This window comes from Zootermopsis nevadensis, unplaced genomic scaffold (assembly GCF_977971745.1).
Source record: "Zootermopsis nevadensis isolate Lab colony 2312 unplaced genomic scaffold, Znev_1.0 Znev_ptg000009l, whole genome shotgun sequence".
Taxonomy (NCBI): domain Eukaryota; kingdom Metazoa; phylum Arthropoda; class Insecta; order Blattodea; family Termopsidae; genus Zootermopsis; species Zootermopsis nevadensis.
Genome location: NW_028259141.1, coordinates 2,132,941 through 2,150,586, shown reverse-complemented (window position 1 = coordinate 2,150,586; position 17,646 = coordinate 2,132,941). Strand labels below are relative to the sequence as shown.

The 17,646-nt window shown below is 39.3% G+C and overlaps 1 protein-coding gene across 1 annotated transcript in view; it reads right to left on the bottom strand.

Annotated features, from left to right (window-relative positions):
* eIF3c (eukaryotic translation initiation factor 3 subunit c) overlaps positions 1 to 17,646 on the bottom strand; it is a 45,955-nt gene that overhangs the window by 26,738 nt on the left and 1,571 nt on the right. Inside the window, exons 3-10 of the mRNA XM_022078751.2 lie at positions 15,647 to 15,779; positions 14,466 to 14,610; positions 12,488 to 12,630; positions 12,239 to 12,333; positions 11,377 to 11,501; positions 7,646 to 7,790; positions 3,988 to 4,250; positions 607 to 816 (exon numbers count right to left, since the gene is read on the bottom strand). Of these exons, the coding sequence (XP_021934443.1) occupies positions 607 to 816; positions 3,988 to 4,250; positions 7,646 to 7,790; positions 11,377 to 11,501; positions 12,239 to 12,333; positions 12,488 to 12,630; positions 14,466 to 14,610; positions 15,647 to 15,779 (1,259 nt within the window). The remainder of the gene's footprint in view (positions 1 to 606; positions 817 to 3,987; positions 4,251 to 7,645; positions 7,791 to 11,376; positions 11,502 to 12,238; positions 12,334 to 12,487; positions 12,631 to 14,465; positions 14,611 to 15,646; positions 15,780 to 17,646) is intronic.

Below are 17,646 nucleotides of genomic sequence, written 5' to 3'. Positions count from 1 at the left end.
TGCATATTCTGTTAGGAAGTTCATCAAGTCTGAAAGTACTTGGATTCTGACCATTTAGACAAAATTTTCAAACTGCTTTAACAACCTTCACACACATGGTTGCAATTAATATATCCTTCCAAAACAATTACATCCAAAGATATCATGCAACGAACTTTATGTAATCTTTGAATTACTATTGCTATGAGCCAACATAGCTCAGTATAAAGACTGGATGACAGGGGGATTTGATTCCTGACGGGCAGAGGATATTTCCTCTAGCCTCTGCATCCAGACCAGTTTTGGGGCCCACCCAGTCTCCTATCCAATTGGTACTGGGGACCTTTCCTGGAGGCAAAGTGCGACCACTCACCCCCATCTAGTGCTGAGGTCAAAAACGAGCAGGAGCTATACTGCCTCTCCTCACAAGTGCCTACGTGACGTATACTGGGACAGCTTTGTGTTTTTACTTTCTGTTAAACCACACTGTCAAATCTAATGTTATTATTCTTAAGACTTAATAGCCTTTAAAAATAAGCCATGAAAATTTATAATAAATGAGAATTAATTCTGCGCGTGAGCAAATACACACTGTTAGACTTTAGATTTTAATAAACAGACAATTACCTCTCTACATATTCATTGCTATGCGGATCACATTCTTTAAGCAACTTTGTAAATTCTTCATCCAAACGCTCCACCATCGTCAGGACACAGCCTCGCACCTTATAAGGAACTGAATCAAAAATTTCATTTTCCTCCAAGATATGTTCGCCAATAACGATCTCTGGCGTAGACAACAACAAGTCCAAGGTGTCGGAAATTCCATCTAACAACCTAAATGGAGAAGAATATAGAACACAACATTTATTTTTTGATCTGTGAAACTGAAATATATATTAATTTGATCTCAACATCGTCATATCCAGCATTCAACTCTGCAGCAGAACACAGCATGTGTAATATTTAACAATAAACAATACAAAATGTAATATACCTCGCAGATTCTGTATAAATTTTCAGTCCTAAACTTATCACACCCTTAAATGCAGAAACACACCTCCTTACCTATAACTTATTTAATGTTGCTGTTGGTAATCAAATTACAGTGGATTCTGGTTAATTGGGACACATCGGTACTAGAACACTTTGGCCCAATTAAGCGGTTGCCCTAATTATGCGAAGTCCCACGTAAAGAGTTTTAAAACAAAAGACAACTCCCATTTATTGAGCAACAAAAATACTATAATTGAATTCTGGAACAAATGGTACAGATCAGAGAAAAATATTTACGCTAAAAACAATTTTAATTTAATGTATCAAACACGCATGTACGTAGCTCTTAACAGTTAATGACCGAGGAATTTATCGAGTGTACCCTGCCGTGTTCTCTTAATTGACTGCAAGTGAACAAAATCAGCGCAGGGATCTGGTGCAGATATAGGATTGCCTTCATCGCTTTCCTGCATGAAGTAGCGTCGTAATCCAGCAACAAATTCCCTGGCATCCTGGTTAGTCACTCGCTCAAGCTCAGGTGTGTCGTCCCCATCGCTTTCCTGTCTTCTGATGTCTTTTGGTGTTTTGCTGCAATTTGTTCAACAACTGCGTTCTCATAATCTTCATTTTCATTGTAACATCAAAGTCTATTGTCGATGCATGCAAACTCTTCGTAGTTTCTGACGTATTGCACTTCCAAAATGGCGTCATTTTCACTGTCGGTCGTATCTGGCATCTCCAAGCCTGAATGCTTAAAACCACAGTGAGCATGCTTTGCTCACTGAGGTTTCTTAATGGTCTTGCTACTTACTGCTCGCAAGCAGAATCGCTACACTGTCTGAATACGCACGCGTTCGTTACCGAGGGCACCAGCGATGACTCACTGATTCCTCCAAGCCACTCACGTGCCATCTAGCACTCACTGTCCTGATTAAACAAAATGGCATCCCAAATAAGTGAAGAAAATTTTGGTTATTTTCTCAATTTGTTATTGTTCTTTAAGATTTGTCCCAAATAAACGGATTCCCCAATTAACCAGAATCTACTGTATATACTGACAAATGAGAGGATTAACGAATTGGAAAGGTAAGAAGGAAAGTGACAAGTGCCTGGATAGGCTAAGGAAAACACGCACACACAAAAGAAACTCAGTCTGGATCTTTCAAGTAACAAAATAAATTCCTGTAACTATCATAATAATGCTTAGAGAAACAAAGCAACTTTGACTGTTTTAAATATTCTTTGTTATATAATTTTTGTGTCTTCACACCAAATATAGTAGAACTACCAGCTACTGACATCTGTCTTGAAATAAATTAATTACAAGGTTTCAAATTTAGAAGTGGTAGTCACTTTAAAACCGTGTTATCTCCTATGGTTATTTAGTACCATTTGAAAATTACTGGCTACACTGCAACAGTGCAGCACCCCATACTTACCATTAGCGGGAAAACAGATTTTGTGTGAGAAACCAAACCACACCGCACGCATACGTCTGTTTTCAAAGCATAAGCTCATCATTGTAGAGTTGCGTGAAGCATTAGGTCTCATGTGATACCATCCTATAAACATGTTCAGTAAGGACAAACAACGTTGCACCAAAATGCATACTGCAGAAGGATGAAATGGATGTTACTGCCACAAACGTTTGTGCAAGAAGCCTGTGGAACACACTGTATGCTTCTCACCATTTTCTCTCCAACTCCGAGGGGCACACATGCATGCCACGGCACAGCTTCTGTTGACAGGCTTACTGCAATCCTTTGAGACAACAATACACATTTTGCCCTTGTGTAACCCACGTTTTGACGAAACAATACTTATCATACTCACTGAGCATGTTTTAGTGCAGTTTCACACAATACCTAACGCTTCATGCCACTCGATGACACTTACCCGGTGTCCTACGTGAGCGATTAAGTGCGAGCGGTGCGATTTGCGTGGGTGAAGCGGAAATATCAAACTGGCTGTTTGTGTGGCGCTGTCCTAGGTTACAGCGAATCAGTCAAGAGAGTAAAGCGGCCGGATTCCGAGATCAAATATTTTGATATTTTCGCGCAGGTCGCTGCGTTCACCAGTAAGGCGCATGCGCAAGAAATCTCTGCCTGTGCAGTACACGGAAGGGGCATGCGCAGGAAGGCCGTGTGTTTCTCTTCCGCAGGACACAACAAGCGATTCCCTTATGTCATATGACACCCCATGCTGCTTATGCAGCTCGCACACCTCGCTTGTTATCGCTTACCTAGGACCTTGCCTTAACACTGAAGTAGGATGACATATGTAGCACAATTCAGTCTCTCGCACAAAAGCTGCTTTCTGATGATGATAGTATGGAATGCAGCGTTCCCGAGAATTTTAAAATGGCTCTTGTACTTTCCTGAGCTCCAGCTGCCTAGTACAAGAGCACTAAAAGAAAACTGCCCTCCCACTGTGACTGATATAAGCATCGGACATTTATACATCAGGCTCAAGACAAGACAAACAGCGAACTCAGTACTTGTTTTACTTGCATTATGCCACGATAAGTTATTCTCAATACTGATGTAACAGAATTACTTTGGCTAAAAGGATTTTGATTCAATTAAATGAATTTTGTCAAAAAATTCTAGGAAGGCTTTCTCATGATTACTAAACTTCATTCACCAAACTCAGTACTGAAATAGAAGGAATCACACACAAGCATGTGCACGCATATGCATGCGCGCACGTGCACACACACAAGTTTAGTAATTACTGTTTTCATTGCATGTAATTATCACACAAATAGGCTCACTATGAGACATGATGTGTATGATCTAACATTGCCCCTTTCTTAAGTTCGGCATTTTACAGTTTATAACCTTTTGTAAAGGAATAAGCGATTAAAACCCCTGTACTACGGGGCCGCTGGCCACCAGACTTTTCGGTGGTAACCTGCACAGTCAACAAAAGTTCATATCTTATGTATTAAGTATGGTACACGTAAATTAATTAATTTCCTGCAATTCAAAAGTTTTCGGTTACAGTACGTACTTGGCCCAGAACTCCGGCTTCATTGCATCGGAGACTTTAGGGTTATAATCGAAGATTGCGGAGACGATGGCAAACTTAATCTTGAGAGCAACAGCGGGACCAAGATGATGTGCATCGGCCACACTCTGCAGTTCGTGAAGCAGCTCAATTTGCTCTCTGCGGTCAGTGCGTTTCTTCCCGCGAGCCGCGATGATCTCACTCAGTTTCTTCACAACTAGATTAACATCAATCTCTGCATCTTTTGCAAACATCTTAGGCTTTTCCTGAAAATTATTAAAATAGTTAATTCAGAATATATCCAGTAATACAGGTAATTAGACTCTACTTTCCTCTGAATGAAAACAAGAATTCAGTTCCTTTCTGAGTCATCAAACCAATTTTTATAAAACCATGTAGTAGTTTGTCTAAACCAGTCCTAAATTCTTTAAATGAAGTCAATTACATTATTCCACTTCAAGGGTGATGGTGTAAGTCTGCTAACTACAATTACATTACTCGTTTATATACAGGATGATTCAAAAGGTTGGGGCCAAACTGAAGGAGCATATAGAAGGACTCAGAGAGAAGAACTTTTGAATAAGAATCCATGTCCTCCGAAGTTATCCTGAGTCAGTCGAGGCCATTGAAGGTAGGGAAGTCTAGCTAGCTAGCAGTCAAGCTAGTGGGCTTTGGCTCTCTGGAGTTGTTACGCCATGGATTTATACAGGTTCTCAGATCTCACAGAATGAGGTAACCATTACAGTAATTGCTTACTGCTGTTTAAATAAAGAATGCAACTCCAGCTGTTTACTGTCAGGAAGAAATTGAAAACTGCATGCAAGGCAGTAAAAATAGAACTGCACCTTAGCCAGGAAACTTACAATAATTTTATTCACCGTCTTTACACAAGCTTATAGATTGTTAAAATCACATAAAATTATAACATTTCAACATTTGATATTGTTACATTTTAAAATGACGACATGTTTCGATGTTCATTCCATCATCGTCAGGTCTATCAATCAAAATTAAAAACTGTTGCATCTGCTGCTCTGCGTATACTGATTTTGTTCTACCCGTTAGATTTTATTTGTTTAACCTCCAGGCTTCTTCCATTTAATTTTGAGGGCTGCGCCTGGATGCCTTAAATCTGCAAAATCAATTTTAATTTTCATATCGTGATCCTGGCTACTGACATAGGAAATGGAATAATTTTAAAGAATTACTCAATATATCGTAATACAAGTAAAAGAAAAGTAATCACAAAATATTTAAAGTATTATAACATACCAAGTTGTGTGTGTTACTTGTATTACGATATATTTAGTAATTCTTTAAAATTATTCCATTTCCTATGTCAGTAGCCAGGATCACGATATGAAAATTAAAATTGATTTTGCAGATTTAAGGCATCCAGGCGCAGCCCTCAAAATTAAATGGAAGAAGCCTGGAGGTTAAACAAATAAAATCTAACGGGTAGAACAAAATCAGTATACGCAGAGCAGCAGATGCAACAGTTTTTAATTTTGATTGATAGACCTGACGATGATGGAATGAACATCGAAACATGTCGTCATTTTAAAATGTAACAATATCAAATGTTGAAATGTTATAATTTTATGTGATTTTAACAATCTATAAGCTTGTGTAAAGACGGTGAATAAAATTATTGTATTGAAGAACACAAGCATGACGCAATTAAGATATCAGGAAACTTAATTAAGCAAAAGTTGCATCAATCAGCACCTGGAGAATAAGGATGGATTTTTCAGAAACTGATTGGAAATCAGTGGACATTTTCTGGGCAAAGTAACACAAAAAAACTGTCTTCACATTTTAATGAAAAATAACAGCGTAGAAACGTACTATCCAGTGAAAAGCGTCTTCGGATGGCAATTTAAATCTCAAAAGAACTTTGAATCCAAAGCTTTGGGATGTACTACGATTGCATGTAGAAGTTATGTGAAATGACTTGTGCTAATTACGAGTAAGTTTTAAAAAAAGTACGGAGTTTCAAACAGTAGTATGGTTAAGAAGATATAATTTGGATGCCAATTCTGAGCAGACGATCCATTCAGATGGCACCAACAGCAGCAATAAAGTACAATTATAAGTACAGTATCTTGCATTTCTTTAATACTGCATTATTTGTCAATAGATGAAAGTGTAGATTCCTATAGGGATATAAAACAATAATAACGTAGCAACAGTGCTGCCATGTAAATAGCCACAGCTCACAGTCAGGAGTGACCCAGTAACATTACTAGCATTATTCTTTGCACTGACCATACATATCAGATTAAAGATGAAAAACAGCACATTTATGCACACAATCATTATTCAATTACTGCTGTATATTATATGTCAGTGGTATTCAACCTGGGGTACACGAAGACATCTTAGGGGGTACGTGAAATTTAAAAATATATATAAATATTACTTTATGATAAACAATGAATAATCAGTAATGTATTTTATTTAATTTATTTTAGATGTAGATTATATACTATGTATAACTTGAATTATACACCAACAACTTTGGGGGAACAAAGTTGAAGAGAAATTATATCTGGGGGTATGTGAGTCCCGCGCTGTAGCTGCGCGGTCTGAGGCATCATGCTTCGGACCGGCGATACGGAATGCGCGCTGGTTCGAGTCTTGGGGGAGAAGAAATTTTCTCATGAGCTTTCGACCAGTGTATGGGACCGGTGCCAACCCAGCATCGTGAGGAAATTGGGGAGCTACGATGAGTAGCGTAATCCGGTCAGGAAAACTAGCAATGGCTGGGGGTTCGTCGTGCTGAACACACGTCACTCTATATCTGGTTGGATGATCGTTCACCTCTGCTTAGGCATGTGAACGTGAGACCAGCAGTCAAGCTAGTCGGCTTTGGCTCTCTGGAGCTGTTACGCCACAAATTTATTTATTTGGGGGTACATGAACAAAAAAAAAAAAGGTTGAATGCCACTGTTATATATAATACTATTAATGCAAAAGTTTCACTTATATAAATTCAATTGTTTTTGTTAAACAGAGATAATATAAAGAGACACAATTTAATCAGAAATGCATAGTAATTACTGTCTGCGACAGAAATGGACATAATCTGAAGAACACGAGATGGTAGGGAGTTAAAGTCACTATGAGACTAGGAAACAATGACAACATCCTAGCGCCAAACACCAGCACCATTCCTGAAAACTTTAAACATTACTGGAACAATCTGACTGACACTAAACCATTACGACGCTTCAATGAAAATCAACAAGCAAATTGCAGAACTACAGATAAAATATAAATAAGAAAGAAGGGAATCAAGTACGACCGATGTTTTCTCTATAAATATTCACTAATGTGGTCAGAACCTTGTTTCAGGTTACCCTTACTTCTGTCAACCAACAAAGCTAACATCTATTATCTAAGATTTGAGGTTTTCACGGTGGCGAGTCTGAAGATTGCTGTCTTCTGGGTTGTTACGCCGTGTAGTCTGGTAGATTTCTACCAGCGTTTAAGAGGTCATAATGCCTGTCATCAGGGTGATGACGGAGGCAGTAAGAACTCTCAAACGCTGGTAAACATCTACCAGACTACACGGCGCAATAACTCAGAAGACATCAATCTCCTAACATCTATTCTTTCTCGTTGATAGTAGATAACCGAAAAGTAAAACTTTACTTACTAATGGAATAATGCCTCCCTTCACTCTCTCCCAACCTCCTTCACCATCTTCCTCCTCCTCTCGTCTCTGCTTCCTCTCTTTCTCTTTTCGTTCTTTATTTTTCTCCTTTTTCTCTTTCTTTTCTTCTTCTTCTTTTTCAGTGTTTCTGTTATATTCAAGAATACATATTTATGCAGCAATGAAAATTAACCAAACAATACACTCCTATTCACTGACTAACATATTCATTATACACTAATGTATATGAGAGTTAAGAAAGTCCCTGAGATGTAAGCAGCCTGACAAGTCACACGCTGCACTACTAGCAAACCAGAAAACATCAAGCTCATTCTAATCTGATGTACAATTTATTGGTAATACTTTATAACGCTGGAATTTATAAAACAGCCAGTAATAACAAAACAAATTAAAAAAGTTACAGTGGAACCACGGTTCCGGAGAATTAGACGTAAATACGTCTATACGGAAAGGAAGTTTATATATTGGCTTTATTCTAAATATTTCCTTTATACCCGCTTTACAATTGCGTAAAGTTTGATTAAGACATGGCTTATTTAACGTGAATTAGTTACGCTTAAGATGGGTTTGTGGCAGCTGAATCTAATGTAAGGTAATGTAATGTTTTATAGGTAACATAACAATGCAGTTACACTTTTTCGTTTCACTTTTTTCCGAATGACACTGACCCGAAAATATACACGTATTTACGTCAAAAAATACACTACAAACAGAGGAGCAGCAGAAAGCAACAATGAAATGTGAAATTTTTTGGACAAAAAAAGACCAATGTTCTCCACTCAGGAATAGGGGGTTATACATGCATCACCTACGTAATAGGCCGCCTACATAACAAGTATTTACTGAACTCCCATGTACAGTACATATGAAAGAAATTTTAGGTAAACCAGCATAAAATATGCTACGTATAGGCAGTGAATATGATATGTGCAGAATCAGTAGCACTGCAAAGGGAAATAAGATATGGATACGACGTCTGAGTGCGTCCTATTAATATGAAACCAAGACCAGAAAGTATCAACGTTAGCATAGAAACTGTGGTTTACTGGAAAGTTTCAACCACCGCATAAGAATTTTAAGAAAATTACAGTTGCATGCATTATTTAAGCACTGTAAGTCACAGGATGGCTTTCAGGAATATAAACTGTTCAAATCATTTAATTCTGACAGCATTACATCACACGACTAGCCTCGAAAATGAGGCCGGAGATGGCCCTCGAAACGTCGGCACGGTTTAACCACGTGATGTGGCTGCTGGCCCGAGGAGATTTTATTAATTACATCACAACTTTTAGTTAATGCACATAAATTTCATGTCACTTAATAAAAAATTTGAATAATATTACAGCTTCCAATAAACACAAAAACATTTTCAGTCACATGACATCTTCCCAATATAAGATTTTAAAACTAAGGAACTATGTTATGTTTTCATGATGATAACACAACTCTTCTTCAAGAGATAACAGTAAAATAATTATCTTCACCAAGAAGTAATCACTGCAGGCCACATACTTCTTTGATGAGAAGAAGCATTACCCAACGTAAAAACCAACAACTATACATTTAATTACATCCAAATAACAAAATTTGAAAATGGAGATATATCAGTGGTGAAAGGATTTATGAAAATCTTTCAAGAAAGTTTCATGATTAAGGGTTTTGCATACTTCCTCGCAGCGTTTATAGGTAATTTAAAAAATACAAAAAAAACAAACAAACATATATTTTCAAAATTGGATTCTTCTGCAGTGTATCGCCATTGTCAGACCAAGTGTACAAGAACAAGAAAGAATTTTTTTACTTTTTTTAAAAATAATTCAGAAAACATAAAATGGTCATGTTATGTATTTCTTCACCTTTTATATGAAAAACATTTTCAACTCGTGGAGGCTGCCAAGTTTTCGAAGGACTGCATAACGGAACACAGCCTTCTAACACAAAACGAGAGTTCTCCATCTCTCGCAGACACGGGGTACAGTTCGAGGTGGATCTTTAGTGAGATGGGGACCTATAAAAATTTGACCTGTCACCCTGCAACCAGCAGGACAAACAATCCTGAACAAGGCTTCAATCCCTGCTTCCAGCAAAAGACTTTAATTGCTGAGGACCCACGTCCAGCTACAACTGAGGTAGAAATCTGGTCAGTACACCACTGCGTACCTTTACAAATCTTGGCACCATCTGATAAAATATTTCTAAACAGTTGTTGAAACCTACTGGTGTCTACCATAAAGCAGAAGTGTGGGGAATTTATTACACTGAATGATAAATACAGTGAAACCTCTATCCATCGTTCCCGGAACTATCGTTTTCCCGGATGCATCGTCCGTTTTGTTCGGTCCCGAATACATCCCATATAAAATAATGTTACATTTTCACGCTTCTATCGTTCCTCGAACTATCGTTTTATCGCATCGATCGTTCCAAAATCATAGTCCCGGCCCACAATTTTCCCGCAATGATCGTTTCTGAGAAATGAAAATGCTGGGTTTTGAGATAAATTAATACCGAAAGACGCACAATGTTTTTGGAATACACAGTAGCAGTAACCTGTTATGTCGCCCAACCAGCACAGATTCTTTTGGAATGAGGGGTCGGCGGTGCAGGGGTGATAGTTGGAGAGAATGGCAGTGCTCATTGTCAGAAATTTTATGAGTTTAATTAGGGTGCACTCATATTTCGTTCCAGCGATGCCAGATGGCATGTGCAGTGTGAATTTCTTCACAAATGCTTTTATTATAAGTACAAAGGAAAGGCGGGCGACACTTTTCATTCTTCTGGTTCATCTCGTTTCCAGTGGTTCAGTGTATCTACAGCGACGTTTCGTTGAGTTCGGCAGTAATAGTATTTCCAATCTTCCTGTTATTGTCAGCGAAGGGGGTGGGAGTGGTGAGGAAGAGGAAGACGACGAATGCGAGCCCGAAGCTGTGCCGAGTTTTGCCGAAGCATTGGAAAAAGTGAAGTCGTTCTTTTACGCGCATGATATTAGTGAACTTGACGAGGAAAACATTTTGAACGTGGAAAGGGCTCTGTTTGGCCTAAAACGTAAAGTTTCGACAAACCAGTTGTCCATTAAAGACATTTTTGGTAAAAAGAAGTAACTTTGAAACAGAAACATTCAGTTTTTTAAAAAAAAATTTTAATGCTTTCCCGCATCTATCGTTTTCCCGTATTCATCGTTTTTATTTCCCACCCCCGCCAAAAACGATGCATCGAGGTTTCACTGTAAGTGTTATGGGAATGTATGTACACACTTGAAAGTTTTTAAAGAGCAACTTTTCTGTCCCATTTTTCATCCAATCCACTCCTCAGATCAAAAATAAATAAAAGGAAAAAGTGGTAACACTGTCCCTGGCGCTTAATTAAGCACCACACCATAAAAACATATTGTGGGGTGGAAATATAGCTTAAGCTTGGCATAAGATGGGTTTGACTCGTCAGCTTCACACTGCAGCCACTTTACTCCCAGGGAAAGAGACTGCAAGACCTATTCGATCCCTATGGCTGGTCCAGAAATGATGGTAAACAGAAAAATTCCTGCTCCTGCCGAGAATGAAATCCACGTTCATATCATAGCCTACTTATACTTAAACTGTTCAATGTATCATCAAGTAATGACAATAACAATTATGATAACAATAAAGAAATCCCTATACCAACTGAGGTATGAAAAAATAAAAGCTGATGAATCAACAAACGTAGAAACTGACCTCTTCAGGAAACGTTCTCTGATACTAGCATACTGAGTGTCGTCGTCACTGCTGTCTGTGTCGCTCTCTGAATCGCTGCCCCAGTCAGTTGAGTCTTCACTGCCTTCATCATCTTCAACTGGCTTCTACACGAAGAAAATATAACTATGTAGGATTTGAGGTTTTCACGGCGATCAGTCTGAAGATTTCCGTCTTCTGGGTTGTGCGCCACGTAGTCTGTTAGATGTTAACCAACGTTTCAAGAGATCCATGCTGATGATGGAGGTGGCATGGACCTCTGAAATATTGGTGGACATCTACCAGACTACACAGCGAACAACCCAGAAGATGGCAATCTTCAAAACATAACCACAGTAATATAAATTAGTTCTTTGTAATACCAAGAAATACTCTTTCAGAAGTGAGATTTTAAGTTCTCCTAGCGCTGAATATAAAGATGGCTATCTTCTGGGTTGTTTTGCTGTGTTAACCTGGTATAAATATGATCTGAAGCTTTTGCGGCATCTTCTCAGGCAATCAGAAGCGACAAACGGTACCATTTGACGTGGCTGTCAGCCTGGCAGAAATTTACCAAGTTTAACTTTCAACCAGACTACACGGAGTAACAACCCACAAGACAGCCATCTTTAGGCTGTAAGGAGATAAGAATTTGTACATACATCCCTTCGTGCACATACGGCAATCATTAGTGATGTGGTTACCACAGCAGCCACCAAGGATCAATGAACATGGATGTATTAAAATTTTCAGTTCTATACTTAACATCAGAAAACATTACTTCAAACACTGAATGCTGAACCATGGACAGCCATTATATCAACCATGACATTTACAGAGAAATATAAAAGATGATAGAACTTACCTTTATTATTTTTGATTCTGTGGCACTAGATTCAGAACCAGCTTTTCTAAATGAAGATGGTCTTATATCTTCAGGTTCTGAGTCATCTTCACCTTCTACGAAGAAATAAAAAAAGACAAAGTTAATGCTTTTTCAATGCTCTGGTTTGTAACAGTAAAAAAAATTCCAGATACTTTTCATAAGTATCTTAAAATGTAATGTCTGTTATAAGCATAGATAATAGTACCAACTGTACATTATTCACATTACCTTTCTCTTCATCTTCTTCATCTTCAGCCTGATCAGGATTTTCACGGAACTTCGCAATATCCAATTCAAATTCTTTGTTATATTTACGAAGTTTCTGCCGCAGAGATGACAAAGATTTGGAGTTGTTTTTTGACATGTTTTTCCTACAGAAACAAAGAAAATTATTAACAAATCAGAAATATATAAGATTTGAGGTTTTCACATCGGTGAGTATGAAGATTTCTGTCTTCTGAGTTCTTGCGCTGTGTAGTCTGGTCGATGTTAACCAACGTTTCAGAGGTCATACCGCCTCCATCATCAGGGCGATGAGTATGAAGATTTCTGTCTTCTGGGTTGTTGCGCCGTGTAGTCTGGTCGATGTTAACCAATGTTTCAGAGGTCATACTGCCTCCGTCATCAGGGCGATGAGTATGAAGATTTCTGTCTTCTGGATTGTTGCGCTGTGTAGTCTGGTCGATGTTTACCAACGTTTTAGAGGTCATACTGCCTCCGTCATCAGAGTATGAAGATTTCTGTCTTCTGGGTTGTTGCGCTGTGTAATCTGGTAGATGTTTACCAACGTTTTAGAGGTCATACTGCCTCCGTCATCAGAGTATGAAGATTTCCGTCTTCTAGGTTGTTGCGCTGTGTAGTCTGGTCGATGTTTACCAACGTTTCAGAGGTCATACTGCCTCCGTCATCAGGACCTCTGAAACGTTGGTTAACATCGACCAGACTACACAGCGCAACAACCCAGAAGATGGAAATCTTCAAATTACTATTAAATACTAACACAGCTAGTTTTCAATTGGAAGATATTCATTCCGACAAATTAGGTACAGTAAAGCGAGTCTCTCTCCCCCCATGCTGGAAACTGCAATAAAAATCAAAACCCTATCAACCACTACACAGATTTTGACGAAATTTGGTATGGACATTGTGCCACTGAGACATACCTTAGAATCATACTTCCTTACACTTATCTAATGATGTACCTGGACAAAATTCTTCTGTACAAGCCAAGAAAACCACCTTTCTTGTTTCCACTGCCCCTCTAACCCACCCCACACCCTGACTATACATAACCATCACAATTCCCAATCTTACTCCAACTCTGAAGACGGAGATAACAGTTTCCCGCTAAACACAAGTTGTCCCTACAAGACTGAAAGGGTTAACAACCTAAAAGACGACAATCCGAATTCCATCATCAGCCATTCACATCTGAGACGTACTAGCCTATTATGGTCTCTGAGATGTGATCACCATAAAAACAGTCGCTATAAATATGATATATTAGTCGTTTCAAATTTCTATTTACAAAATAAATAAAACAAAGTGGGCCACAACACTTTCTGTAACTATAACAGAACAATATAAACATAGGAATGTCATTACTGAAGAAAGTACGAAAGAAGTAGAAATTTAAAATGGTAAAGTAAAGTAAAGTTTGTCCCACTGTACGCCATGTAGGCGTTTGGGGTGAGTGGAGGTATAGCTCCTCTCTTCCTTGACCTCGGCACTAGATGGGGGTGAGTGGTCAGCATCACGCCCCGGCCGTGCTTTACCCCCGGGAAAGGACCCTGGTACCCATTGTAGAGGAGGCTGGGTGGGCCCCAGAGCCGGTCTGGACGCAGAGGCTAGAGGAGAAATCCTCTGCCCCCGTCGGGGATCGAACCCCGGTCGTCCAGCCCGTAGCTAGTCACTATACTGACTGAGCTATCCCGGCTCATAATTTAAAATGGTACACCGAGAAATCAGATTGCAAGATATGACGGTGTCGTATATCAAATCTGACCTTGCTTATTCGCGCTACAAATGTAAATAAACTTCGCTCCATTTCATTTCACTTTACGAATGAATCTTATGCTTAATAGCATATGAGCAAGACATTACATTCATGTACTTGTAACTATAAAGTCTGCCTCCAAATTGGACGGGGGGGGGGGGGGGGGGGGTAAAGAGAAGGAGGGGGAGGGGAAACAACTGATAAACTCACCTTCCATCACGATCTTCCCAAACATCATTTATAAAATCTTCCATTTCCATAAGACAACGCAGATAGAAACGTGGCGTCTGACCTTTCTCCTCCTTACTAATTACTGGAAGTGCTTTAGTGTACGCCCGCATCAGTTCCTCAAAGCCTAAAAAAATGTACAAGATCTACATTTAAAAAAAACAACATCATTTCTCCAACACATGCCACATTTCCTCGATTTTAAGACACCATCAATTGTGAGATGCACCCCTGATGTAGTAATAGGTTTCCAGGGGAAAAAAACACGTGCTTTCAATAGGAATTGTCGATATCCAAACATAAAACTTCTTATCCTTTACTTTTACGTTTACTTTCCCTTGCCTAGCGTTATGGAAACGCGGTTGCCCTTTCGTAATATAATATAATTTTCCTACACTGAATTTCAGAAATTTTAAAATGTGAAAAAAGTGTATCTCAAATCTTCTAGGTTGTTGCGCCGTATACTCTGGTAGAAGTTTACTGACGTTTCAGAGGACCTTGCCGCCTCCATCATCAGAGCAGCCTTGATGATGGAGTTCCATTCAGGTACATGAACACTAATAACGCACATTTGTCACACCAAATAGGTGTAAGGCAATGTCCTAGGTAAGCGATAAGTAGCGAGCTGTGCGAGCTGCATAAGCAGCATGGGGTGTCATATGACATAAGGGAATCGCTTGTTGTGTCCTACGTGAGAGACTGTAATAGAAGCACACGGTCTTTCTGCGCATGCACCTTCCCTGTACTGCACAGTCAGAGCTTTTCTGTGCATGCGCCTTACTGGCCAGCGCAGTGACCTGCGCGAAAATATCAAAATATTTGATCTTGGACTCTGGACGCCGGCCGCTTCGCTGTAACATAGGACAGCGCCACACAAACAGCCAGTTTGATATTTCCGCTTCGCCCACGCAACTCGCACCGCTCGCATTCAGTCGCTCACGTAGGACACCGGGTAAGAATTCAGTATCCTGTAAATCAGCCATTTTGTTAATAGAAGCATCTGACACAAGGCCCTTGGCATGACCAGTGAAAAACCGGATGTAACACGCTCACAAATCAATAATGTTACAGCCCCACAGATGCAGGCAGCAAAATGGGAACATTCATAAAACATCAGAGTCCTTCCGAGACTACAAACGTAAAAGGGAACAAGTTACACTTACTCGATAACATGCTGCTCATATCTTTTATTTTCTTGAAGTTTCTAATCTGTTTCATTATGTTCGTGAGGTCTTCGTAACGCTTCTCCTTGGCAGAACGAACAATTCTCTTCGTTTCTTCTTCTTCATCGCTAAACTGAAAGATGAAAAAAAAATTGAATAACTTTTAGCGCAATACAATAATCTCCTCTAGTGTGTGAAGACACTCCACATAATTTCTATATTTGTGTTCATATTAAATAAGTCTAATTTGATTCAACTGATCAATGATGTATCAACTGTGAAGACTGTAAAACGCTCAAAATACGGCAGGATTAATATGCAGGACAGGTTGGGAGGGACACGAGTACAAGTAACATTAATCTTAACTGAGGTACCTACTATCCCAGAAATTCACAGGAAGAATTGACATAAAAAAAGACATCACATTATCCAGAATGTTAACTGGTTATCTTCCACCACTGTCTGGGAATCAGACAGAATATGGCCAAGAACCTGAGATGGTGATTCCTACAAATGAATAATGCATGAAAAATCCAAGAAAATGTTCTAAGGAAGCGAGGGAGGCAAAGGTTAACTAACTAACTAACTAACTAGATGGCTTACCGAACCCGAAGGTTCATCACCGAATTAACCAAAGCTCTCCACCGGACCCTGTCCTGGGCCAACAAAATCCAGTTTCCTTCAACTCCTATCTCCCATAGATCCCGCCTGAGATTATCCTCCCATCTACGTCTAGGTCTCCCCAGCGGTCTCTTCCCTTCAGGTTTCCCAACTAGTACCCGGTGCACACCTCTTGTCCCATCCATGCGCGCTACATGTCCCGCCCATCTCATTCTTCTCGACTTAATCACCCTCACAATACTGGGGGAGCAGTACAGATTTTTAAGCTCGTCATTGTGCAGTTTTCTCCACGCCCCATCGTCTTCCCTCTTAGGCCCAAATATCCTCCTCAACACCCTGTTCTCAGACACCTTCAATCTGTGTTCCTCCCTCTGAGTGAGAGACCATGTTTCGCACCCATACAAAACAACAGGCAAAATTATTGTTTTGTATACTTTAATTTTCAGGTTCCTAGAAATCAGACGGGAAGACAAAATATTTTTAACTGAGAAGTAGCAAGCATTTCCGGAATTTAGTCTCCTCCTAACTTCCTCACGAGTATCATTTTGATTTGTTATTGTTGTTCCCAAATATTTGAACTTTGTGACACTTTCAAAGGACTTATTAGCTACCCTAAGATAATTTTGCCCTCCTGTCTGCTGACGACGAGATACTAACATGTACTTAGTTTTTTCTGAATTTACTTCTAGCCCCACCTTTCTACTAGCCTCTAGTAAAACTTCTGTGTTCCTCTTTATTGTATTTATATCGTCCCCCAATAAATTAACATCATCAGCAAATGCCAATAGCTGATGTGTCTTATTCAATTGCAAACCCTCCTGCCTATCTTGGACCTTCCTGATAGCATATTCTAGCGCAAAGTTAAAGAGCAAGGGAGACAAAGCATCTCCTTGTTTTAGACCGTTCTTGATGAGGAATGTCTCAGATACATATTTACCTACTCGAATTTTGCTACAGGTTAATTATCAGCCCACCCAATTTATGCTTCTATCTCATTGGATAGCAGCCTGTTCTTCCACTCCACCAATCAGCACCGCCAAATCCAACTTGCTACCTAATGTCTGCCCTATATAAGGTTTCCAAAAGTGCTCAATGACAGGTTAATTATCATCCAAACAGTACAAATTGGTTATTCAGGAAAGCATCCACATCGGAAGCAGAAGGGGTTGGCGCTCCATCTTGTTGCAATAGTATACAGTTTAGAAGGCGCATATTATCAATTCTTCGAATAAGCGATCAGACAACAGTTCCAGTCACAGACAAATAAAAGAAACATGTTCGAATAATTAGTTCAATTTTGACTTGATCTCGCTTCTTAAAATAATTGTGGACTTTTTTACTCCGTATATAAATATTTTCAGGCCCTGTACTAAGATATC